Source organism: Gobius niger (genome assembly GCF_951799975.1).
Source record: "Gobius niger genome assembly, chromosome: 16".
NCBI lineage: Eukaryota > Metazoa > Chordata > Actinopteri > Gobiiformes > Gobiidae > Gobius > Gobius niger.
This window is the reverse complement of record NC_136867.1, coordinates 28,427,004-28,454,482: the sequence shown is the minus strand read 5'-3', so window position 1 is coordinate 28,454,482 and position 27,479 is coordinate 28,427,004. Positions and strand designations below refer to the sequence as shown.

Sequence of the window (27,479 nt, the reverse complement as noted above, 5' to 3'; positions counted from 1 at the left end):
TACACGGGACGGTGAGAGCAGGCGACAGGCCAAGAGTTCACGCACAGGATCTGGCTTTTGATGAGGATGAAGAACGACACCCGGAGTTTTGTTAAGCTGCATTTTGTAAAAACAAATCAACTCTATGTAGTAATAAAACTGCATTTTCTTCATATTGTTGCAATAACCTTAACCTCCACAGAAATTCTGTTACAACTTCGATTATTACACTAAACAATTACAAAATTAGCATAATCGGGGATTTTTTTTTTTTTTTTCTTCATTTTTTTCCCCCACATTTTCTTTTTTTCATTATTTCATGGCGCTGGGATTATTTTCACTTTGCATTTCACGTGCCGTGGCTCGTGCTTCTGCCTGACATAAACAACAATAACAGCGCTGTGTGATGATGTCATCAGGCCGCGCTGCTCAGTTTACTTGTGCAGGTGTGAGGGCTGGCCAGCAGGGGGCAGGTGTGAAACAGAGACCTCTCCTTAATCGAGGCAAACTTGAAGTCATTTGTTCTTTTATGACTGTTCAGAAAACAGAAAATATTCAGCATAGATTTTTTTATTAATAAATATATAAATAAAATATTCTTTAAAAGGCAACAAATAATCGCTTGAATAATCGTGATTTCAATTATGACAAAAAATAATCGTAATTATTATTTTTTCAATAATCGAGCAGCCCTAGGTGGGTCTCTGAGGTGTGGCTTAAAGCTGCCGTTGCCACAGAAACACAGGAGTTAAGAATTGTCCCTTGTTGAGAAGGTGATGTACATCAGACCTCGCTCAAACGATCTCTCTGAAGACCTACAATAAACATGATTGATTTGTATAAAGCTGGAAAAGGTGACAGAACCCTCTCTGAAAGTCTTGATGTTCATAAATCTACAGTTTAAAAAAAAAGGTTTAAAGTATTCAGAGCCTCATTATGCAACTTTTTATTTTAAAAAAGTGGCTGTATGAGTGGTCCGCATGGCGCCTTTATTTTCTCTGGGACGGACCCTTTTATCAAAATACCTACAAAACAATTGATCCTGGAGCGTTTTAGAGACGCCTGTGATGGAAAGTAAAGGCACCATATTGATCAATCATACAGTTACTGGGTCACTACAAGGTCAGATACACTTCTTTTTTCACATCAATGCACCTTTAAGGCTCATATTTCATTAAAACAAATGCAAATTGGAGCTTTTAATTTGCATTTCCTCAGTTTCACATCGTGCGCCTGCTCCGTGTCCTCTCACCTCCGGACATCACGCCTCCTTCTCCTCTGTCCTCATCTTGTATTGTGATTTTCTCAGACAAAAAATGGCCGTTCAACGAATCGTTTGCTCGACTATCAGGATTGTTTGTGAACAGAAAACTAGGGCTGCTCGATTATTGAAAAAATAATAATCACGATTATTTTAGTCATAATTGAAATCACGATTATTTGTTGCCTTTAAAAAAAAAAGTCTATCTTTATTTTATTTATTTATTTATTTATTAACCAAAAAACTAAGCTGAATATTTTCTGTTTTCTGAACAGTCATAAAAGTACAAATGATTTCAAGTATGCCTCGATTAAGGAGAGGTCTCTGCTTCACACCCGCCCCCTGCTGGCCAGCCCTCACACCTGTGCAAGTAAAACGAGCAGATGACATCATCATCACAGATGTCATCATGTTTGTTTTTAGGTCAGGAAAAAGCATAAACCATGGCACGTGAAATGCGAAGGGAAAATAATCCCAGTGCCATGACATAATGCAAACTTTGTGATCGTTTAGCGTAATAATCGAAATCGTAATTGAATTTCGATGAATTGCACAGCCCTACTGCAAACTGATGGAAAACGACTGCGTCACATCTGTGTTTCTCTGATTGGTTCTCTGCGCTCCAGGCGGGGCTTGATTTGAACTGCAGCCCAAACAACTCCTCGAGAAAGGCTCGGGCGCTGTATTATTCTGGGGGAAATTTGTGTATGAAATTAACCTCTTGCCCCTCTTATTTTCCTCGTATTACTCTTATTTTCTCTAGTTCAACTTTACCCAGATCTCAAAGCTTCTTGACAGGAGAGTTCACCGCCTGTCGCCCAGTGCAATGCCTCATTTGAAAGCTAAGACCTACAAAACTGATCTTGGATTTTTGCTTATTTTGTTGCTATGCTGTCGCCATTTTGTTGCTCTTTTAATGCTTTTTTTGGCTGCATTTTCATCCTCATTTATGTCTCAATTTTGTCACTATTTTGACACTTTTATCAAGAAGCTTTTAGATTTGGGTAAAGTTGAACAGGAGAAATGTGCTCGGTTGATGCGGGGGTTAACAGAGTCTAAGCTCTCGTCTCCAGTCTCTAAACATCAGGATCCACCTCTGGTCTTGGCGACTGTTTAAAGTCCCGGTTTGGTCCCGGTTTGTCTGTGGTACAAATGTCTGCTTTTGTCCCGGGACGCTGTAGTTAAGACTCCGGAGCTGTAAATAATGAATGAGCCTCTCGCTCGCTTACATAAGAACGCCGCCACTTTACCAACACTAACCGCCGTAACACACGGGGTAAACGCTGAAGGATCCTGGAGGAAGATAAACTCTCTGACCTGCTCATCATCCTCCTCCACTGTCACCAAACACCTGCAGATCCTCACTATTTCATTTCTGTAATTTACTTCAATAATGTTCAGCCCTTATTCGAGACTTTTGCTGACCGATTATGGGGGGGAAATGTATTGCCAATGTTTGCCTTGTTTTCAAAGCTCAATAAATCAGATTAAAGGGGCTAGATGCAAGTTGTATACTCACTACTGCCACCTCAGGTCTTATGTGTAACTGCAGCTTCTATATTAAGCTCGTGCATGACGGCACTTTGGACAATAGATTTGGAAATCTATTGTACAAGTTTTTAGTGGTAGGGGAAACCTACGCAGACACAGGGAGAACATGCAAACTCCACACAGAAAGGCCCCGTCCAGGTGGGAATCGAACCCGGGACCTTCTAGCAGTGCCGCCAATCAAATCTTTGGAGAAACATTGAACCAGTGCAATAATTGAACATGTTATGGTGAAGATCCAGATACTAAGAGACCAAACAAAGTCTGTAAAGTGCAGATGTTGTTGCCACATGTGAGAAAAGGATCTCAGAAGTTAAACCCTTAACTCCCACCAAGCACATTTTCTCCAGTTTGGCTTTACCCCAATCCAAAAGCTTCTGGAAAAAAAGCTGTGAAAATAACAACAAAACTGAGACGAAAACAATGATGGAAATGTGACAAAAAGGTGAGAGAACATTGACAAAAAAGTGACGAAAAATTGATGAAAAAGGGGCAAAAATAAAGAAATTGACAAAAATGTGACTAAAAAAAGACAAAAAATGTGACAAAAAAATGACAAAAAATGTGACAAAAAAATGACAAAAATGTGACTAAAAAAATGACAAAAATGTGACCAAAAAATGACAAAAATGTGACTAAAAAATGACAAAAAAATGTGACAAAAAAAGACAAAAATGTGACTAAAAAATGACAAAAATGTGACAAAAAAATGACAAAAAATGCGACAAAAAAAGACAAAAATGTGACCAAATGTGACAAAAAAAAATGAGAAAAAAATTGATTCAAAAAATGACAAAAATGTGACAAAAATGTGATAAAAAATGGACAAAAAAAAGGACAAAAAAGTTACAAAAGTGAGTTGAACACCCAACAAAAAAATGCTCGGTTCAGGAGGGAGTTAAGAGGTTAAATCTTTAGAGAAACAGTGACTCAGTAATTGAACCTCTTATCGTGACACTCATGGCCTCATTTGTTAAAGCTGAAAGTTTCCAGCTCATCCAGCCTGAAATCTAAAGAGTTAAAAACCTCGCCGTTACTCACATCCCACCATCATCATGGCGACGGAGAAGATCTTCTCCCCGTCGGTGGTGGGGGCGATGTTCCCGAAGCCGATGGTGGTGAGGCTGGTCATGGTGAAGTACAGGGACGTGATGTAGAGCGACTCCTTCCCCGGCCCGCCCTCCCAGCGCCCCGTCCCGCTGGCGTTGTAGCGGTACGGCGAGCCCGTGCTCAGGGCCAGCTGGTACAGCCAACTGTCCGACTTTATGGAGTTGGTGACCTCGTCGATCACCTCGTAGTCGCCGATGCTGTACCTGGAACACAGACCAGGGGTTAAAGGTCAGGATATACTGACGCTTCTTAGAGTGGGGGGACTGGATTAACATTTTTAATCAGAGTTAATTACGGCCTTTGTATAATTAATCAATTCATTACTTTTGGAAGATGTGAGGCCTGTGTGATCAAACACTTCAAAGACAAAAGTTAAATAGTTTTTGGCTTCACGGCGTCTTCGTCCCTGAGTGACGTCTCACAGGAAAAAGGAAAAAGTGTCATTCATTTCAATTCATATTTTTAATCCCCACTTTTCTCCAGTTCGGCTTTACCCAAATCCAAAAGCTTCTCCACTGGAGCTCACAGCCTATAGGCCAGTCAGGGTAACGCCTCATTTGAAAGCTAAGACCTTAAAAAAACTGAGTCAAACGGATCCTTTTCCTCGCGCTGTTGCCGTTTCATCATAATTTTTTCAAACTTTTTTTTCCATCCCATTTTGTCACTTTATTTGTTTTGTTTTCATCCATTGTTTGTCATTAATGATGATTTAGCCCAGGGGTGGAGAACCTCAGGCCTCAGAGTCCGTGAGACCATTTGACCACGCCCCCCAAGGCATTTTTCATATTAAATATACTATAGATCAGGGTCATGTGATTTTAAAGGGATATATCAGGATTTTTTTTTTTTTTTTAGGGCCTCGTTTCCTAGTTATCCAGGGTGTTTTTTTTTTCCATTCATGCAGTCCTTATATTTGAATAGTTTCGTGGTGCTAGTGCTAGGCTAGTGCATGTCTATGGTAGCTAGTAGCACCTGAGGCAAATCACTTATAACACCAGACTACCCATATAAATGTCTGTGTTGAAATATAACCATTTTGTGTTTAAAATAACTTATATTTGAGCAGCATCAGCTTCCTGGTTGCAGTGTTTATTTCGTCGACAAAATATTTAGTCTTAATTTTAGTCAAAGTGATATTTTTGACGACTAAAACTGGACTAAAACTAAATTAAATGTTTTTCATGAGACTAAAACTATGACTAAAATGTCCAGATATTTTAGTTACTAAGATGAGACTAAATAAAAATGAAAGGGAGACTAAAATCATCCAAACTTCTATTGAAGAGCCAGATCATTTAAATTCTCTGCCAAAGGATCAGTGTAACACGGGTGGGAAATATGCTATATTTCCTTTAATGTCATTCCCTTACATTGCCTGCGCTGTCCCTACGTTTAGTCTCTCGAGCGTAGCGTCACCCGCTCACGTGACTCGTTGCAGCCTATCGCGCTCTATATTATCCAGCGTTCCAATATGGCTGACAGGTGCGGTGGCTAAGCCTCGGGGAAGTTCGAAGCCGGTATGTTTTAAAGTTCTCGTTTACCCGCAGATCGCTATGACAACTGTCCAACATTTTACAACTAATTGTTAACTTATAGGTGCCGACCATCAGGGCTGATTCGTGACGAGAGAGTGTGTCGATGTTATGATATTAAGCGGAGTTGGTGAGTGAATTTGTTGCTACTGTTAGCTACTAGCCGCCTCTATGTATTCCTTAATTTGCATTACCCCATACACACTGCCACCATAAACCGAACTCTCACTACGAACTGTCATACTTCACTCTCCAATCCGTGGCCGTATGAACTGCGCATATGAACTGTTACACGCATCGCATTTGTTGTTTATGTTTTGTTTATGTCAATTTGAATGGCCATTCCTGTCCATGTGTTTTTGTCCCAAGTGTCTGTTTGTTTTTATGTCCACTGTAAATAATAACACAACATTTATAAGCAGATATCCGTCTCCGTCCTATCTCTCCGAGAGCCGTACTCTAGACTTCTGAATAGCCCAACAGTTAGAATTATTCTAGCTTAAGTACCTGTTACATCAGCTCTGAGCTTTATTCATGTGGAGCAGCTCCATGAAGCAGAGGAACAAGATTAAACATGATTATAATGAATATTATCAATGCAAAGTCGACTAAATTTGTCTTAAATTTAGTCGACTAAATTTACTTGCAATTTTAGTCGATTAAAAATTGACTAAAATGGAAGATTTTTTTGGGACTAAAACTAGACCAAAATCGAATTACATTTTCGTCAAAAGACTAATATTAAAACCAATTAAAATATGTTGTCAAAATGAACACTGCCTGGTTGTAGCTACGCAGCGGCGGAGTGATCTGCTCTGTTACCGGATCTACAGTAGTTTGTTTACCTGCGGCCGCTTTACTACACGTGGAATTCACAAAGGAGCTTTCTACAAATCAGATATGGCAACGTGTGGAGGACGAGCCCATGAGTTTGAAGAGGTTTTTAATGCAGGCTACTAGTTACCAGACATGCACTAGCCTAGCACTAGCCTAGCACCGCTAAACTCTTCAAATATAAGGACTGCATGAATAAAAAAAAATAAAAAACTGTCTGGATAATTAGGACTGACCCAAACTTTCCCAGACTGGCATCGGGCAGTGTGGGTAACAACAGTTTCTGAGGCTCCTATGAGGATAAAAACATTGCCCTTTGCCGTCTGTGAAGCGTTTCTAGAAAGCCTTTAACACACTCATTACTAAAGCTCGTGCCCTTCATTGTGAAATCCACTGCTGGGCTCGTCCGTGTCAGACTTCCTCTCAGCCCGTTTGATTTCTTCGACTTTAATGCTGTAAAAGTGAAGGATCGAGTTCACGTTTTATTTGCCCTAAAGTCAGAATGAAGCAGAGAAAGACTGTGCCGCTCCGTGTTTTTGTCTCACACCAAAGCCACTGACAGTGAACCGTCAGATCAGATATTTGAGGAGGACGATGTTACTGTCGGACTAAACAACTCTGTAGAAGTGGAGCCGGTGCAAAAACAGGCAACAATGACTGCAGGCAACGAGCGACTGAAACTGTCAGGAGTGAAACAATAAAAACACATTGCTCTGATGAAAAATAAAACCTTCTAAACCGGGGGTCGGCAACCGTGACTCACTGGCGCAGCCGCGAGTAGATGCCCAAACTGGGAGCCGGCACAAACAAAATGAATAAACAAAAAACAACAAAAAACCTGCCTGTTGTGAAACACTTGGAGAGCACGTTGTAAACTACAGTCTGTCCTCTGTTTTGGCTCAGCGCTGTCATTCCTCCCAGTCACCGCGCTGGGCCGACCTGGACCAGCCCAGTCCCGGTTCTCTGCATAGTATATGTGCCGCTCTCATCGAACTGTGGTCTCTTTAGGAGTAAACAGGGAGCAGTGTTGGGTAGTAACTGAGTACTTTTATTCATATATGTATTTAAAATACTCACTCTCTGGTAACTCTCTCATTTGAGGGTGTTTAGAATCACTTTCCAAACATCAAAGGAATACACTGTAGTACTCAAGTACTCAATCATTACATTTCAGATTTGTGACAAAGTGTGTTTGTCCCAGTATTTGTTTTGGGACAGTTTCATTTACAAAATCCCTCAGCGAACAAAAACCCACCGGATTCATTCATTTGTTTAAGTTAATGATACACTTCACATTGTCCGTTTAAAACTTTGTTTATTTGTTAATTTACTCAGTATAAAAGCTTACCTGCACCACATGGTGGGAACAAAGGGAAGGCCTGGTCTTTGTCGGCCATTTTAAAATCTCAGGCTGAACCATGTGGCGGGGGGGGGGGGGGGGGGGGGGGGGGAATGGTTTAAACTTTGCTTTGAGTTTACTTTTGTGCAGGATTTTGGTTTGTATTTTGTCTGTATTGATTTAATTTGAACAGTTATAATTGTGACACAATAAATGCTTGTTTTATGTAAAACATAAAAAAATACCAGCTAAACTTATTGTTTGAATTTACTCATTAAGCTCATGGTACTTACCAGTGGGAGGTCCCCCATTAGGAGAGGCATAAAAGCTATAAAAACTTCCTTTATGTGGAGAAATACATTTTGCTTGAGAGTTACGTGTTTTTAAAGTCTGCTCATTTCAAACACTCACGGCTTCCCCACAAGATTCATAACAATACACTTTTATGCTTTTTTTTAAATGCTTTTATGCATGAATATTATGCAAATCAACCTGAAAGTAATCTAAGTATTCAGAATACAGTAGTACTATGATTGGACAAAGTAACGGAACACATTACACAATACACTTTAATCCAAGTATTCAGTATTCTGTAGATAAATACAATTGCAATACTCTCTCCAACACAATATTTATTGATTGTAGTGTTTATCTTTCATAAACGCATAAATATATGACGTGTAAAATGCAAAAAAAACAAAACACAGAACTAATAATTAATAAATATATATAAATATACCATCGTCCCACATAGCGCGACCCGACCGTGCACGCCACGATCTACGTGCACGTATCGACTCTACCCCCGCACATGCTTCTGTTTCCACCACACACACCCGCAGTTGTTGTGGGCGATGCCCCCACAGAGGAGCACGCTGTACAGATCGTCATTAAAGGTTTTTAGAGAACAAATGTGGACAGATGCTGCCCTCTGGTGGGGGTTATGGAATCATTCAGAGGAGCCAAGCTGTATGAAAACAGAAAAGAAACCACTAAATACAACTATGAAGGTAAGCTACATGGTAATGTTACGCTAACACCAGCTAAAGCTGCGCTAACAGCGGCTAAATGCTAATATCGGCAAAATCCCCTTTTAGAACAGCCGTATGATGTGAAATATTAATCCTATGACCTGTGTGTCAATACTGAGGGCTGTCCACTCTCTCGTAGCCAATCAGAGGCCAGAGTCTGTTCACGGCACATCAGACACGGGTCACAGTCAGAGGTCGGTCCCAAAACCTACACCTGGTCAGACCGGCTTGGCCCTGGCCTTTGTTATGGAAAAGCTGGACAAAGCATAACATCTGATGTATGATGTAATATATGTTATTGTAAACCCCCCCTGGGTCAGTCCTTACCAGATGCAGGCGAGCCAGTGAGCCACCAGCCCGAACACGCAGACGAGCAGCACCAGCACCGCGGCGCCGTACTCCAGGTAATGGTCCAGCTTCCGAGCCACTCGCCCCAAACGCAGCAGCCGCACCACCTTCAGGGAGCTGAACAGGGAGCTGATGCCCTGCAGAGAGAGGAGGCTGTTAGAGGTCTGGGCTAGTGTCAGGGGCTGGAGGCGGGACCATGAAGCGGCTCTAATGGATAACAATAAATCACTGCTATTGTTTGTGATGTGTTTCTAATGTGAACTGGAGGAGGTAAGTCCTGAATGTATTGAATGTGTCGTCCTAATAATGAACACAGTCAGCCCTGAACGTGGTCCTGTCGGCGGCTCTGGACCGGTCCAAGTCCTGGTTCAGTCCAGGCTGAGTCCAGTGGTGTGTGGGAGTTTATCTTGGTGCATTTATTCTGCAGTTTCAGAGACAGGAGCGAGGCGTGACGCGCTCAGAGCTTTTTTTAGGAAAACTCCGGAGTCTGCTGCCAAAACCTCTGCCATTACCTCCTCTGCCAGCTCGCTCCCAGAACAAAGAAACTGCACAGGTCCGCGCGATTTCTCACACAAATATCTCAAATGTCTGAACCAAGGACGCTGCAGATTCTGGAGGTTTCTGCCGGTTTCATCCAGCGCTTAAACCCCAAGCTTTTTTTCCCAAATTGTCTGGTGAAAGCGTCAGTGTTTCCCGCAGTGTTGATTTGTAGTTTTCTCCTTCACATCTGAAAGACCAAACTCCTCACTGTACAGGCTCCACTCAACTACATTTGGAAATTTTTTGAATAGGGATTTTTCATGATCTAATCCCTGCCTGATTTAAATTGGATGTTTTTGCAGCTGATCAGAAGGTTTAGACCAAATCTGTGCAAAAATGTGGATTCATGTTTTCACACTGTCTTGACTTTGTCCTGATGGTTTTGATCGTGTTTGGATTGTAAAACAGTCATGTGGAATTTTTCAGAAGATCCTGAGGGTTATGGAACAAAAAAGTCAAGTGGAAGACCGAAAAAAATATGACCAGTGCTGAGCTGGAGGACGACCCTCGACCCAAATGGAGCCGTTTCCTTGAGCCACAGAACTCTTTGTCTGGACTTTGGAGAGGGGCCAAACAGGGGCCATTGGAAGGTGGAACAAAGTTTTATTCTCTGATGAGAAAAAATGTGACCTGATCCACCTGAGATGCTCTCTGTGCCCCGCAGAGAGGGGGCGCCATAATGATCTGGGTCTTTTTCCTTCGGTGGACCAATGGGGCTTCATGCGGTGCAGGGCAAAGGTCAAACGGCCGCTGTCTCTGAGCAGACGTTAGAGAGCATCAGACTAAGGCCCTCGTCTGTGGGAACCACTGGTCATTGGGCTGTTTTTTTATAGTGTATTTTATATCAATGTCCCGCAGAACATCCCACTTAGTCATGTATAATGTAAAACAGTGATTCTCAACTGGTGGGTCGGGACTCAAAAGTGGGTCGCGAGTCAATAGGGAACTTTTTTTCAATATTTTCCATCTGAAACTACACGGAAACACACTGGAGTCTGTTAAAATTGATATTATTGGGTTGTTTTACTTTAAAACTCGGGGAGATCGCTCATTCAAAGCTGCCGCGCCCCGACTTTGGAATGAACTCCCACTCGAGTTGCGCTCTCTAGACTCAGTGGACATTTTTAAAAAGCGACTAAAAACACATTTGTTTACAAAAGCATTCTAGTCCAATCAACTCACGCTGCTTATGATCGTCGGCATATGATATGTTTTTAAGATGTTTTCTTATCTGTTTTTTACTGTGAAGCACTTTGTGACTTTGTGTCTGTGAAACTTGTTTTTATCTTTTTTTTCCTTTCTTAAAAGCAAATCTACGGCTTGTTCAATAAAATAGACGATAGACGATTTCAGTTTGTTTGTTGTTTTCAATAAAAGCTTTACATATTTTTTTTGTCTCACTCACATTTCTTCTTGCTTGATTAAAATTGGAACCTCGTTTAGATCCAACCAGGGAAAATGTGAATTGTTGCCATTTTTCAGCTGGTCTTAGACTGCACTGATGTCACTAATCTACAGCACGATACATCAAATCGATGTCTCTACATTTACTTCTCCCACCTGCAGCGTCTTAATGTAATTATCCTTGACGTTCATGTTTTCGGCTCAGATTCGGTGTGTTTGTGTGTTTGTGTGTGTGTGTTTGGCACGGACTGTTCCTTCCTCTCCGGCTCCTGTGACGCTGCTGTTGTTTTTAGCTTAACTCTCGGGGAGAGCGCGAAGGCATTTTTGGCTTTAAATATTAAATAAATTAACTCACAGCGGCTCCAACTTTCTAATTAAGTCTCTCTTGGTTTGTCTCGAGTTCCTCACATCAGCAAACGCTAAAGAGGAGAAGAGAAGGCGGGACACTCTGTTTGAAACTTCAGGTTACTGTCATGAACGTACGAGAAATATGTGACAATATGACACAATATGACACAACACAAACACACTGGGACAACACAAAGAATCAGGATCTAATTAATTTGTGGGTGGGCCGGTGAAAACTTCACACGGGGCTACAGATCCTGAAGTACTGGAGTAAATTCACTTTGCTCTGCTGATAACTTTGTGGACCCTGGGAGGCGGTGGCGGCGGGATAACCGCTCTGCCACGGTGACAGCGTGGGCCGCACTTGAGTGAAATCTCATTAATCGGACGCAAACGAAGCATAAAGCGGCGATAATGAGCTGCAGAATGAGCCTCTTAATGCACAGCGTTTAGAGAGACTATAATGACATTAGAGGGTGAAGGGAGAGCGGGCGGCGCCGAGAGGGAAAGGGCGAGACTCACAAACCGCTCGTGTTCAGGAGGTTTGACACTAATAATCGCTCGACTTTATTGTTGGAAAAAGCTCCAAGGTGCAGTTTGTTATTTCAGCCTAAAGCACAGTTCCTGCTTCACGAACAAAAACATGACAACATTTCAGTGTATTTCACATAAACACATTACGCATTAATGTTCCAAATGTGTCACCAAGCGTGTTAACCCCTTAACTCCCACCTGAACCGAGCACGTTTTCTCCAGTTTGGCTTTACCCCAGTCCAAAACAATGATGGAAATGTGACAAAAAAGCCAGAAAACATTGATAAAAAAGTGACGAAAAAATGATGAAAAAGTGGCAAAAATGTCACAAAAATGTCACAAGAAATTGAAAAAAAAAAGACAAAAAAAAAGACAAAAATGTGAGAAAAAAATGACAAAAATATGACAAAAATGTGATTAAAATTTGACAAAAAAGTGACAAAAATGTGACAAAAAATAAAAAAAAATGGAGAAAAAATGGATGAAAAAATGACAAAAATGTGACAAAAAAAATGACAGAAATTTGACGAAAAAATTACTAAAAAGTTACAAAAATGAGTTGAACACCCAACAAAAAAATGATGGAAAAAAAATCTGATGACGTGAGGAAAAAGATCCTCTCGGTTCAGGCGGGAGTTAAGAGGTTAAAGTGTTAAAGTGTCAACAATTCTGACCTGTCTGCGCCTGAGAGACAGTGTCGTTTCCCTCGTGGTTAAAGGAGACAAACTGGTGCCACAGAGTCACCGGTGACTAATTAGCTGATGCACTGATGATGAAGAGCAGTTGGGAGCGGGACACCTTTTTAATCATTTATTTAGGCTGTAGTGAATTTCTCCATTGTGAGCTCAATAAAGGATTATCTTATCTTAAATACGGCTATATGTGTTTATGTAATGGACCCATTTCCTTCAGGGGGTGCTGTCCCTTAGTTCCTCTCTCAGCGGAAACACTGACCAACACAAGCAGCTCTGCTCTATAAAGAGATGAACGGGAGTTTAGTTCAGCAGTGACGGCTGTGTTTGCTTTTCTAGTGATTATATCTGCGGATCACGTAGACGACCTGAACGACAGTAGGAGTCATGGCGTCAGAGGCGCCTGGTCCGAGATCACGAGTCAGATGAAGCCCCTCCTGACCGGTGCTGCCACAGGCCAGTGGTAAAAGGAATCTGATTACAGATTCCTGATTACTCCTTTTAAAAGTTACTGATTTGATTTTAAAAGTAACTAAGTTAGATTACAAGTTACTGTTTAGTTACGTTCATTCCCTTCACCGAATCACAAAGTGCAACGGACACCGGTTTTGCCAAAACTCGCACTGGTGTATGTATGAGAGTGAATGGGTGACTGGTTCATTATTATAAAAGGTAGAAAAGTTTTATAAGTTGAGACCATTTTACCACAGAGTAACTTTAATCTGACTCAGGTCTGGAAAGAGTAATGCGTTAGATACTTGTTACTGAAAGAAGTAATCAGATTACAGTAACTCACATGACCGACCATCAGGCCCGGGTTCGTCGCCGGAGGATCGTGAGGTCGTCCTCCTGTGAACCCCTGACCTGCAGGTGGCGCCGTATGGGACCAGTGCAGTGTGACTTTACAGATCGGTGTAAGGAGATGGATGGATTGTGAAATATGAAATTGGGTTTTGAACATGTGTAATAAAACTGCAGTTCCTCTGACTAAGCCCTGATGAATCGTATCTGACCTTGACTTAACGAGGAAAGTCCCGCTAAGGTTTGGATTCTCAGTGTATAAACCTGTTCTCCACACTTTGAGTGCTCACCTCGTCCACGTTCTCGAAGGCGTTGATGATGTCGTAGGGCAGGCAGGACAGCAGGTCGATGACGAACCAGGTCTTCAGGTAGTTCATGCGGATGAGTTTAGGGTCGGAGATCACCTCCCCCCCCGGCCCCACGAACGTGGTGTGGAAGTTTAGCACGATGTCCACCAGGAAGATGACGTCCACCACGCTGTCCAGCACCAGCCACACCAGGTTGTTCTGCTTGGTCTTGAAGGACACGTTGTAGGGCACCATGATGGCGGTGTAGAAGGTGAGGATGAGGATGACCCAGTCCCACGTGGTTTTGAAGGTGCAGTAGTGGAGGATGATGTGGGGCGGGGTCTTCGGCGCCTCCTGTTTGTACGTGGGCAGGATGTCCGAGTTCAGCTGCAGAACCTGGAGAAGAACATCAGTAGAGAGTCACAGACATGCACTAAAGCTGAAGGTGAATGTAGGGATTTCATTTGAAACTTTTGTTGTAGATCAATAAATATAAGAACGTTTTCTGTCATTTTATGTGGCTGTAAATACTGTTTAAGTGGTGCTAGCCCACAGTTAGCCTGCTAGCTTCTTCGTGATTCCACTAGTGTGTATTGGTGACTCCGGGTCAGAGTCAGGAAAGTGTAATTGTGGTTTTCTGTCCAGAGACACCAGGGGGAGATGAAAGACCCCCCAATCATCCCTTTAACACTTGTATTACCCCCACAGGGACTACGGAAAGGATTTATTAAGGTAAACAAGTTACTTAGTGCTGCTTTAAGTCCAGGACTGGTAAGTTTGGAGCTTTTTGAGAAAACCTGAGAGTCAGGATTCATTTATAGTTTGTTTCCCGGGGGAGAAAATTAACTTGGAGGAGAGTCAGTTCCAAACATAAATACAAAAGACATAAACACGTTACAAAAAAGACAAAATGCACCCACGGTGTCCCGGCTTAACACAGCCATATTAGTTGTTCTTGTTAATTAATTTGATGGAGTGTGGTACAAAGAGTTTTGGTACAAAGAGTTGTGGTACAAAGAGTTTTGGTACAAAGGAGTAGTTTTTGTAGTCATTGTGTGCACAAACATGGATTCTAAACCTCTTCCTCGAGGGAAGCAGCTCGTACTGACAGACGAGCACATGAGAGGGATCAGCTGTGAGTGAAGTTGTACTTTATTAATCAGACATTCGTGTCTGCATTTGACCTGCTCATTATAGGTTCACATTGGCCAGAGGTGTTGGTGGAGAGAAGGTGTCATTACAGCACTATAGTCATTAGGGAAACTGTGAATATCAAGCGTTTGTTGTAAGCTTATAAAGAATGGACCAGTTTGTGGGGGCCCTTGACTATTGGGGGACCTGGCAACCACGTGCCTTGCCTAATGGCAAGCTACGCTTCTGTACTTCTCGTGGATGATGGAGTGATTTCAGACAAAACCCGGAGCAAGTCAATCAACTTTTGGGCCGGATCTTCAATCAGCGCAACAACAGCTTTGCTCAAGGCGAAGCTGGAACCTTCCACACACAGCAGTGCCCCAGTGCTTTAGCCGGTCACCTGAGGGCGTCGTCACCTGAGGGCGTCGTCACCTGAGGGCGTCGTCACCTGAGGGCGTCGTCACCTGAGGGCGTCGTCACCTGAGGGCGTCGTCATTAGGGGAAAAGGGGGTCGACTGAGGCGTGGTGTGCTACAAGCAGCACTGACTCTTCCTCTTCTCTCTCTTCTTCACGCTCTTTCTCAAAATCCCACACAGCCTCTTACTATGACAAACTACAAACTCTGTCTCCCACTGTGAGTTAAACACTGCCCCGAGAGAGTCTGCGTTTAGAAACAAGATCAGGCCCATTATGTTCCCTTAGATTCACATTAATGACCTAGAAATATCCCCATGATGCACCACAGTGTCCACGGTTCTACCACCAGGACCAAACGCCAGGGTTTTAGAGCCTCCCCTGATTTAAAGTGTCACTGCCTGTGGAGGAGTTTATAAATAAAACAGTTTCCTCCTTCGCTCCTGAAGACGTTTATGTCCTCGCTCTGAGTCCGGCGTCCGAACAAACTGAAATATTAACCACCGCGGTCGCTCCGTAAACACGCGAGGCGTCCATTTAGCTTTAATGTACAGTAAGTCTCTACTTAGGACGGAAATGTCATGTAGTTATTTAGTTTTGGATTTCATCAAATGATTTTCTCAGTTTTGGTCAAAGATTTTGCTCAAAAAGTAGCTGTTGTTCTGTAGCCGATGTTCTTTTTGAATATCGACATTTCTCCTCATTCCTTTGTTTAATGGGATATTTTCAAAGCTTAAGAAACTGAATGTGCACAGATTTTTGTTTTTGTGCTTGGTTTTCAATATTGATTTACCTGAACAATACTTTTCCTGATACCTATATAAAACATCTGTCACCGAGAATCAGAAAACAGAACACAATGTTAAGAAATGTGTGAAAAATTGAGGGAAATTGGGAGAAATTGTGACAAAAATAAAAAAAATAGTTGTGCAAAAAAGATGTGGGCAAAAATGGGGGGAAATATTATTAAAAATTGGGGAAAAATTGTGAAAACGAGAAAAAATTGGGGCAAAAATAAGAAAAAATGTATTATTATTATTATTATTTTTATGGTGCAAACAAATGGAGAAAAAATATTTTAAAAAATGGGCAAAAATTGTGTAAAATAAATTTAAAAAAATCGGGCAAAAATTGGGAATAAATTGGGAGGAAATTATTTAAAAAAACAAAAAAAGAGAAGAAATTGTGGCTCAAATATGAAGAAAAAAAGGATTTTATTGAGCTGAAACAAACAAGGCACTCCCTTTAATGGTGTCCCTGGACCAACAGCATCAAAACTTGGATCTAAAGAGTTTTTTTCCGATATCATACTGGTATTGTTTAACAGTACCCAGTCCTATAGTAGTAGTAATAGCAGTAGTAGTACTTGTAGTAGTGTGTGTACCTCTGCCAGGCGGCTCTGCTTGTGGCACTCGGGTTTGGCGAGCGGCGCCAGCGTCTGCAGTGAGGTCCTGTTGGTGGTGAGGGCGCGGGTCAGACGGGCGAACTTCGTCCAACCTCCAGGGAGAAGAAATAAAGTTAGATTCAAATCGGACACAGACACATTTATTACAGCAAACTTCCTCCAGCCTTGAGAGAAAATACAAAACTGTAACTTTTCAAGCCTGTGAGGTCCAACCACAACATCGCAGACTTTTGGACGTCACTGGGGAGCCGGAACTTCGCTCAGTATGTTTTATATTAGAAGAGCAGTGTTTGGACGACACACACATGGCAGTGAATATGTTGAAAAGCGCAGTGATGAAGAGAGCTTAATGTGGGAACGCTTCAGTAATCAGCAGCTGGTTCATGGAACTCCAGGTCTACATATTTCATCTTCGTCTAGCGGCCCGTGACTCCCGTGACTCCCGTGACTCCCGCTCCGGCACTCCCGTGTCCTCTGTCACATTTTCCTCCACGGCTTCCACCTTTACGCTCTTAATGGCTGCACGCCACCGCACAGGTGTTCTGATTGCACGTCAAGGGATTGGGCCGAAGTGACAGTTACAAATAAAGTCATGCAATTAAAACCATCTTGAAATAAAACCATGGAAACAAAAAGACTAACTGGGGCCATCCCACATTTGTGTTGCTTGTTTATTGTGTTATTATTGCGTTTCTGGCACATTTCTTGTCACTAGACATAGGCTAGGCCTATTTATTTATATCAGCACCTTATCATTAATTTGATGGATATTTAACTGTTATTCATTCATTCATTTCATTCATTCATTCATTGTTATTAATATTTAATTTGTATTTATGTTTGTTTGTTTGTATGTTTGTATACTTTATTGTCCCCGTAGGGAAATGTGTCCTCTGCATTTAAGCCATCCTTCGATGCCGCTGGAGCGACCCGTAAGGAGCAGTGGTCGACGGCAGTGCCGCGCCCGGGGACCCATCTCCATGATGTGGAGCCAGGCTGATGGTCAGAATCACCTGGAGAATTCACCTTTGCACATGTTTTTAGTGGTAGACACGGGTAGACACACAGACACGGGGAGAACATGCAAACTCCACACAGTACGGCCCCGTCCTGGTGGGAATCGAACCCGGGACCTTCTAGCTGTGAAGCGGAGGCGCTAACCGCTGCGCTACCGTGCCAATGTGTTGTGTGTGCTAAGTATTTTACTTCTCTGTCTTATTTTAGTCATCCTATTATTCGATTTTACTTTTTATTTATTTTAACCATTTTTATGCTCCCAGTTTCCTCTGGAGGAGCCCTCGGTCTTGGGAGTGGTGATTGCCACAGCAGCTGCCGGGGCGCTGTCCTGTGGATGATCAGGTTTAGGTGTAGTGTTTCTGTCCTGTGGATGATCAGGTGGAGGTGTTTCTACCGCGCCTTGTCCGGGCACCCTGCGTCGGTGCCTGTGGTGCAGCCGAGGAGCCGCTCCCGATGCAGACGGCTCCTTGGATGGTGTTTCCTTACCTGGTTCATCTGTACCCAGCCTTACCTCAGCCTTACCTCAGCCTTACCTCAGCCAAACCTCAAACTAGCATTGAAAGAGAGAAAGCTGAGAATAAAACCTAATAACTTCACACTTCTTGGAGATGAAGACAAATTCCCCCACGATCTTCCACGCAATCACGAGCTCTACAGGCGCTTTATGACTCAGTGACGACACGTGAACCCGACCCACACATCCCCTCCTCACAACAGCTTTGTCCGGACGACTACTTCACTGCCCTTTAAACACCGTCGCCGCAGAACCAAACAAAGCCCCGGCTATAGACGCCATACATCCACTTACACCACCCTCTTCATCGCCTCCACTGAAGCGTGCGCCATTTCCGACCTATATCGCCTCTATATGTGACCCATAATGCACCGGGGCGGCTCCTCGGGGGAGAGCGGGGACCTGAAAGCTTCGGAGCATTAAAGAGCGGCCTGTGGGTTAAAGTGGAGTTTTATAAAGAAATCCATGAGGGCGAGAGGGGAGGGAAGTTTCTCTGCGGCGTCTCTCACTCAAACTGGAAAACAGCGACTTTAACAAAGGGTTTGCAGCTTCTCTACACGAGGAGATGATGTTATTGAATTCACAGGATATTATGCTCTTCATCATGTTGGAATTGTGCAGGTCTGGTCCAATCTTTCACATTTCTTGTGACATCAATGGACTAAACACAGCGTCGCTCACAGCTCTGTATGAAACACCTGAATCTGTCCATTATCGTAATCAAAGCAGCTTCTCAAGGTAATTTTCTGGATTCTTCCTGTGAAGCTTTAGTCCAGGAACGACGCGCAGGTGCTCAGCACAAAACAGTCGATACGGATGACATGAAGGAAAAGAAAGAAGAGCATCCACGTCCTTCTGACTGACAGGCCACACATCTTTTCCATTTCTGTGAATCTACAACAACAGTAAAGTGCTTAAAAGCCGAGTGGTCGATCACACGTTTCTCTTTCCGTTTCTTCTCCGTCTCCTCCCTCAGGTCAGGATGAGACCCCTCTGTCTGGGACCAGGCTGTTGGACCAGGAGCTCATGGCACAATCTGGAGAAATAAGTTCGATTTGAAGGAGGAGGGAGCCCCGGACTCGTGACCATAGACTGAAAAAAAAATGGACGTCTTATGCTCACTCCTCCCCGTTTACCATAATGACCACGGCCGTGGGGGAATTCATGGCGGATTTACAGACTCCCCTCCCCAGCTCTGACGAAGCATGTTCCTAAAAAGGGCATAAGGGCGGGATTTTCACCGTAGACTCGGCCCTTGCGTGACGTGTAGCTCGCGCTGCTCCAATGCTAACAGTCTGAGCCTCATTAAGTACGAGATTTCAAAAATTCTTTTTACGAAAACCAGCCTGGTTTCATATATTGTTATTAACCCAGCGTTATCTCAGGAGGAAGATCTAGCCTAGTCTAGTGTTGAAACAATTGAAACCAGGCGTTAAAGTTGTTTTTAAGGTGTCTAAACTCCAATGCTTTTCAATGGGGGCCTAGTGGCGATATGGAGGTACTACAGCAATGGCGGAGCAATGGCGGAGCAATGGCGGAGCAATGGCGGAGCAATGGCGGCCCCCACGTTCGTGGTCAAAAAGCAGGGCAGCCAGCGGCCATTGCTCGTGACCCGATGCTCGTCAAAAACACTCCCTGGATGAAGAGTCAAATGTTGGAGTCTTTCAAAAAAACTGGAAGTATAATTTTCTGTAGTGATGAGAGAGAGAGTTCTCCTGCTGGACCAAAGTCAGGGCTGAAAATCAGGAACAGATTCCGATTCCCACCTGGACGGGGTGTTTCTGCGTGGAGTTTGCATGTTCTCCCCGTGTCTGTGTAGGTTTCCACTGGCTACTCCAGTTTCCCCTGTCACAAAAAACATGCACAATAGACCAGGATGGATGAGAGTGTGTTTAAGCGTGTTTTTGGATTGATCTTCATCTTCATGGTCTCGTTCTATTTAAGTGAGATGTTGATCCTTCGCCCCAGCAGAGCGTCCGGTCTCTGATGTAATAGTTCTGGACGTGCCCAGATCTCAGGACAAACAGGTGATGGTTCCTTTGTTGTTGCTGCGCCTGAACTGAGGAACAGCTGCTCCTGACTCGACGAGATCTCACAGACCTGTCCTTTTTTAAGTCCACATTAAAGACTCATCTCTTCAAGCAATTTTTTAACACCTAGAATTCACTGAGTTATGTCTAGGATCTAAACATGTTCTGTTTTTAATGGTTTTAATGCACTTTGGTCGTCCTGGTGTCGTTGTAAAGTGCTATAGAAATAAACTTTGACTGATTGATTGATTGATGGCTTGATGGGGGACGACGGATGGAAATTCGCCCGAAGCTACATATCCAGTGTGGCGTGTTTATTAACATGCACGGTCTCACTGAACACCTCCACCCTCCACCCAATCAGAATCGAGTATTCACCCAGACCAATTTTATACAGTGGGGAAAAAGGTATTGGGTCAGTTCCACAGACTTTCTATTGGAATTCGGCCAAATACTTTCCCCCCCTATTGTATACATCATTTACTCACACAACATTGTCTTATGATGATCAGATTTAGGGGCCTGATTACAGTACATTAAGTGCAACATGCCAACAACATAGCAGATTTTATTTTTCAGTTTGCACTTGCCATTCAGCACCTGCCTTGATAAATAACCCCTTTATTTATAATTTTCCACACAAACATGACTTCAAATCAAATCCAGGCTTAAAATCATTCTTTTTGGCTTTGATGATGGGACCGAAAGTTACTTTTTTCTGCTTCTAATGCGATAAGTGAATGATCATATGGATGTTTTAGGGATTGATTGGATCTACCTCTTTTATGTCAATAACTGTGGAGCACTTTGAACTGCACATGCCACAAATAAACCTTTAACTTTCTTGTGTATCGATTGTTTTCCAGTTGCACTTAGACACTTAGACATTAAAGCACCTCTCAGGGCTAAAGTCCACGGCCCGTCCCTCCCTCTGCTCCTGTTCTCGTCTCGTTCAGCACATGCAGCGGTCACTTCCCCTCAGCTCATCTGTCCGTCCCTGTCACCACGCATTTAAGGACCTCCAGTCCGAGTCCGAACTTCCAGCGCTTTCGTCTGAAACTCATCCAGCGGCGGCGTCTCGGGCCACGTTTGACCTTCCCGACCCCCGGCTGCTCTAATGCTCACGAGTCTGCTGCCGATCAGGCCGTCAGCGCCTCAGGGAAACGGCCATAAGCTACAGCTTCTATGACCGAACAGGACACGCTTAACCTTCATGTAAAAGGTCCATAAGACACGGAAGGGTTAAACAGGAGAGAAACCAACCTCACGTCCATAATGTGAGTAAAGACTCCTGGTACTCCTGGCATGACTTTTGGATGGTGATGAAGTTCTTTCTGTGTTTTGAAGTTGCATGTTCCTCCCCATGTCTGCATAGGCTGCCCCTTCCTCTAAAAGCATCATAAGCCAGGATAAGAGTGTGTTGGGTGGAAATTCATCCCTGTGTGTTCATTGACATGCACTGTCCAAACGAGGGCTCGGCACCGTCATCTTTTGTTCAATACCTGATGATGTGAGGATGACGTGTTATTATGTCATTCCCTCATTAAAAACATGGCTGAAGTGTTGCCTTGGCACATTCACGTATTTTTGAGTAATCTGTAAAAACTCTGATGGCGGCCATTTTAGGGATAGGTTTGCCTGAGTCCTCCTAGGAACGCCCCCACCTCCTGGAGACGCTTCCGAGCTTTCGTCACCAGCCGAGTAACCAACCACTGCTCTCAGCAGAACCCCCTCCCCACTGATGCCACAGACAGTGTGTGGAGGGGGCGTGTCGGAAAGGCTCAGAGGTTCTTAAAGAGACAGAGGCCTATTTCAAGACATTCACTACAGCCATTTTGAGAGAGACATTTTATACAAGGCAGTTATTCTAATTTACTGCATTTACAGACCAACAGAAGGTTTGTCATCATTGTAGTGTGATATAGACTGAAGCTATGTGATTGAAAAAAGCAGAATACCCCCTCTTTAATGCTGTCCCTGAACCAACAGCTTCACTCGTCTCATTGGTCAACATGGGAGGATACTAGACTCTGATAAGTTGTTGAGCTCTAGGAAGGAGGGACTTAGCAAATAATAATAATATTGCTACTTACTTTACATCAAAATGCAAGACAAGGTGATCAATTTTGCTAATTTCATAAAATGTGAAACATATTCCGACTTCCAGACTATCACTGTGACCGGTATTAATCCGCTCTCTGAAACAAATAGGTTTTCAGTTTGCTTTTATAAACATCAGCAGAATCGAGCTAAGGGAGGTGGAAGATCGTCCAGAGCGTCGGAGAGGGCGAACTCTGGACCTGAGATGAGAACGAGGGGCCAAACAAGACCTCCGAGAGTGGGTTTAGGGACTCAGATTAGGAGGGAGCCTCGGTTTCCCTGTAGGAGTAACATGGTCGTGGTTCCTCACCTTTCGTGGTCTCGTCGTCGATGGGCTGCTTGAACAGAGTGATGTCTTTGAAAGTGCAGAGGAACAGAACCACTTTGTCGTTCTCGTTTCTGATGGGAGCCACCTGCATGTAGAACCACACCGGGCTGCCTGCAAAAACACAGACACATGAGGTGTTAAAGTCGTGAAGGAAGGAAGGAAGGAAGAAAGGAAGGATGGAAGGAAGGAAGGAAGGAAGGAAGGAAGGAAAGAAGGAAGGATGGAAGGAAGGAAAGAAGGAAGGACAGAAGGAAGGACAGAAGGAAAGAAGGAAGGAAGGAAGGAAGGAAAGAAGGAAGGAAGGAAGGAAGGAAGGAAGGAAAGAAGGAAGGAAGGATGGAAGGAAAGAAGGAAGGAAGGAAAGAAGGAAGGAAAGAAGGAAGGAAGGAAAGAAGGAAGGAAGGAAAGAAGGAAGGAAGGATGGAAGGAAGGAAGGAAGGAAGGAAGGAAGGAAGGAAGGAAGGAAGGAAGGAAAGAAGGAAGGAAAGAAGGAAGGAAGGAAAGAAGGAAGGAAGGAAAGAAGGAAGGAAGGATGGAAGGAAGGAAGGAAGGAAAGAAGGAAGGAAGGATGGAAGGAAAGAAGGAAGGAAGGAAAGAAGGAAGGAAAGAAGGAAGGAAGGAAAGAAGGAAGGAAGGATGGAAGGAAGGAAGGAAGGAAGGAAGGATGGAAGGAAGGAAGGAAGGAAAGAAGGAAGGAAGGAAGGAAAGAAGGAAGGAAGGAAGGAAGGAAGGAAAGAAGGAAGGAAGGAAAGAAGGAAGGAAAGAAGGAAGGAAAGAAGGAAGAAAGGAAAGAAGGAAGGAAGGAAGGAAGGAAGGAAAGAAGGAAGGAAAGAAGGAAGGAAGGAAAGAAGGAAGGAAGGAAAGAAGGAAGGAAAGAAGGAAGGAAAGAAGGAAGGAAGGAAAGAAGGAAGGAAGGAAAGAAGGAAGGAAAGAAGGAAGGAAGGAAAGAAGGAAGGAAGGAAAGAAGGAAGGAAGGAAAGAAGGAAGGAAGGAACGAAGGAAAGAAGGAAGGAAAGAAGGAAGGAAGGAAAGGAGGAACGAAAGAAGGAAAGAAGGAAGGAACGAAAGAAGGAAGGACAGAAGGAAGGAAGGAAAGAAGGAACGAAAGAAGGAAAGAAGGAAGGAAAGAAGGAACGAAAGAAGGAAAGAAGGAAGGAAGGAAAGAAGGAACGAAAGAAGGAAAGAAGGAAGGAAGGAAAGAAGGAAGGAAGTAAAGAGGGAAGGAAGGAAGGAAGGAAGGAAGGAAGGATGGAAGGAAGGAAGGAAAGAAGGAAGGAAGGAAGGAAAGAAGGAAGGAAGGAAGGATGGAAGGAAGGAAGGAAGGAAAGAAGGAAGGAAGGAAGGAAGGAAGGAAAGAAGGAAGGAAGGAAAGAAGGAAGGAAAGAAGGAAGGAAAGAAGGAAGAAAGGAAAGAAGGAAGGAAGGAAGGAAGGAAGGAAAGAAGGAAGGAAAGAAGGAAGGAAGGAAGGAAAGAAGGAAGGAAAGAAGGAAGGAAAGAAGGAAGGAAGGAAAGAAGGAAGGAAGGAAAGAAGGAAGGAAAGAAGGAAGGAAGGAAAGAAGGAAGGAAGGAAAGAAGGAAAGAAGGAAGGAAAGAAGGAAGGAAGGAAAGGAGGAACGAAAGAAGGAAAGAAGGAAGGAACGAAAGAAGGAAGGACAGAAGGAAGGAAGGAAAGAAGGAACGAAAGAAGGAAAGAAGGAAGGAAAGAAGGAACGAAAGAAGGAAAGAAGGAAGGAAGGAAAGAAGGAACGAAAGAAGGAAAGAAGGAAGGAAGGAAAGAAGGAAGGAAAGGAGGAACGAAAGAAGGAAAGAAGGAAGGAAAGAAGGAAAGAAGGAAGGACAGAAGGAAGGAAGGAAAGAAGGAAGGAAGGAAGGAAGGAAGGAAGGAAAGGAGGAACGAAAGAAGGAAAGAAGGAAGGAAAGAAGGAAGGAAAGAAGGAAAGAAGGAAGGAAGGAAGGAAGGAAGGAAAGAAGGAAGGAAGAAGAAAGAAAGAAAGAAAGAAAGAAAGAAAGAAAGAAAGAAAGAAAGAAAGAAAGAAAGAAAGAAAGAAAGAAAGCCCTGTGTATATTCCTCCCGCCTTTAGCCGCTGCTATCACCCACAAAGGAAATGACCATATTTGGACAACAGCGTCATCTCAGTCACAGCCTTTGACCTGGACTCTCCCTCAGTGAGGCTTTAACTGAAACATTCCGAAACATCTGGGTCTAAAAGGCAAATCCACACAGTCCAAAGGTCAAAGGTCGCTCCCTCAGCACATTCTCAGATTGATCGTCTCATTTCTGCTGCATTTTTATTTTTAGGGAGTGAAAGTGAGGGGCTCTTGTTTTACGGTGTTTCCGGACGGTGGTGATGAATCCTCGGGGATCGCTGCTGCGTGTAGGGGCTTATTTTAGACGTTCTGCTGATGGGGCAGGACGGCTGGCGGAGGCTCTACAGGCGAATGTGGAGCAGGAGGCACGGGAGGACCACACACTCCCCTTACAGTGTGTTAGTAATCTACAGCAGAAGTTTCACATTCATATCTCTACATTTATCTTTTCCCCCTGTTGTTCACCTGCTCTGTGAGGGGAGCTGTCCGTGGTGCTGAATTTACATTAATGTAGTTTAATGGTTCTGTGGTTCCCAAACGTGTTGGGAAATGAACAAGCAAAGAACTGTGGACCCCCCTCAGAACAATATAGTCACCGCTCATGTAGCTTACAATGGCAAAACTTTAAAATGAGTTTTTTAAGGCTTATATTAAAGAATATTCCGTACATAGGTTGACTGCTTTCAAATACAAATACATAAAGTACACAGTTAGAACTCTCAGAACTGCTATGAAATTATACCGTGACCCCTTTTTTGACACCTTGTTATGATAGAAAAAATGTAGGAAAAAGTATGATTTTTTTTACACCTAAAAAAAGTTTTAAAAAGTAAAGAAATCTATAATAGAAAACGCAATCTCAATGGCCGCCGCCTGGGCGCCACCATGTTTATTTCCCATACCGACTTTGAAGCTAAGCAGGGACGGGCCTGGTTAGGACTGGGATGGGAGACCGTTCCTCGGTAGCTAAGCAGGGAAGGGCCTGGTTAGGACTGGGATGGGAGACCGTTTGGGAACACCAGGAAGCGTGTGCATTGTTATTATTATTATTATTATTACATCCGCTGCCGGCCCCCACGTGATGGTCCCACCGCCCGCGGGCATTGACCACAGGTCCATATAAGATTTTAACAAATCTTATTTGTTAAAATACAAATTAACAAATTAAGATTTAAAAAAATAATAAATGAATAAATAAAAGACAGTGGAGGAAAATGTGCAAAATGTGGGGGGGGGGGGGGGGAATACTGTGTTTTTTTTCTTCCCATTTGTTTTTTCCCCCATTATTCACCCGTGTCTGTGTAGGGAGCTGTCCGTGGTGCTGAATTTACATTAGTTTAGTTTAATGGTCCTGTGGTTCCCAAACGTTTTGGGAAATGAACAGGCAAAGAACTGTGGACCCCCCTCTGTACAATATAGTAACCGCTCATGTAGCTTACAATGGCAAAACTTTTAAAAGGAGTTTTTTAAGGCTTATATTAAAGAATATACAATGTGCACAGGCCGACTGCTTTCAAACACAAATACATGAAGTACACAGTTAGAACTCTCAGAACTGTTTTGAAATCATACTGTGACCCCCCACCTTCTACAGGACCATTAAACTAAACTAATGCGAATTCAGCACCACGGACAGCTCCCTTCACAGACACGGGTGAATAATAGGGGGGAAATAAACGTAGAGATATGAATCTGAAACTTCTGCTGTAGATTACTGCCATAAATAAGAGGAGAAAATGTATTGCAAGTTTTATGTCCATTTTATGTTTTCATATAAAATTTAGAAAATTAAAATATAAATTCAAGTTTCCGTTCAGCACCACGGACAGCTCCCTTCACAGACACAGGTGAATAATGGGGGAAACCACTTTGTTTTGTTTGTTTTTACACCTTGTTATGTTATCAAAAAGTATGAATGAATGTATAGGGGAAAAAATGATTACGTAAAAAAAGAAAAAATGGTAAAAAAATAATAATAAAAAAAAAAATAAATAAATTGGGAAACATTAAAATTAATAAATAAATAAAAGCCACTGAAGGAAAAATGTGAAAAATGGGGGGAAATAAAAAAAAATGGTGGTAAAATGTGGAGTCATTGTAGTCTGTTCAGGACAATAACTTTTTGAGCAACAAAGTCATGTAAATAAAGATGTTTGCTAAAATATCACATCATCGTTATCGAGAAAGTTCCCACAAATACTGAGATATTAATGTTTGTCAGTGTTGCCCAACAATACCTGAAAATGCACTTGTCTGTAGCATCATGAAAATAATACATGTGTTTAGTGTGAGAGCAGAAGTAAAGCCAAAACAAAACAAAACAATCTGATCTGGCGTTGAGTTTAGAGCATGAGAGATGTAAAAATGGCAGCGTAAACTCACGGTTCTTTCTGTAGAGCAGCACCTCGAAACAGTCCGACTCGTAGCTGTCGAACGTCTGTCGCACTTTGTCGATGGTTTTCCGGTCGGTGAGCTCCCCGTACATGAAACTGAGCAGAGACAACACCAAGACTGATCAACTCCACACATGTCAGAGCAGGAACAAGAGCAAACGTCAGGATTTAAAAAAGGAAACTGGACCTGGAGTAGAAACGGGAGCAGGAACAACTGAAAACTACTTTGACAAATACTGAATGATGAATATATCTTTCTATGGAGAGGAGCCATGTGGTTCAACAGCCCATAAATACTGACAATCTGCTGTGAAAAACATCCACATGGACCTGATTTTGGCTTGACTTGAGGAGTGTTTGATAAATAAGTTTATAATCCGCCAGAAAACGGTTGAAAAGAGTGAACAAATGTGAGGTTTTCTTCCCCCTCAGCGAGGCCACGCCCCCTTTTATGACTCACTGCCGTCT

The 27,479-nt window shown here is 43.0% G+C and overlaps 1 protein-coding gene across 1 annotated transcript in view; it reads right to left on the bottom strand.

Annotated features, from left to right (window-relative positions):
• kcnh5b (potassium voltage-gated channel, subfamily H (eag-related), member 5b) overlaps positions 1-27,479 on the bottom strand; it is a 113,124-nt gene that overhangs the window by 57,793 nt on the left and 27,852 nt on the right. The window contains exons 3-8 of the mRNA XM_079573409.1: positions 27,001-27,107; positions 22,513-22,641; positions 16,521-16,633; positions 13,592-13,984; positions 8,962-9,119; positions 3,830-4,101 (exon numbers count right to left, since the gene is read on the bottom strand). Of these exons, the coding sequence (XP_079429535.1) occupies positions 3,830-4,101; positions 8,962-9,119; positions 13,592-13,984; positions 16,521-16,633; positions 22,513-22,641; positions 27,001-27,107 (1,172 nt within the window). The remainder of the gene's footprint in view (positions 1-3,829; positions 4,102-8,961; positions 9,120-13,591; positions 13,985-16,520; positions 16,634-22,512; positions 22,642-27,000; positions 27,108-27,479) is intronic.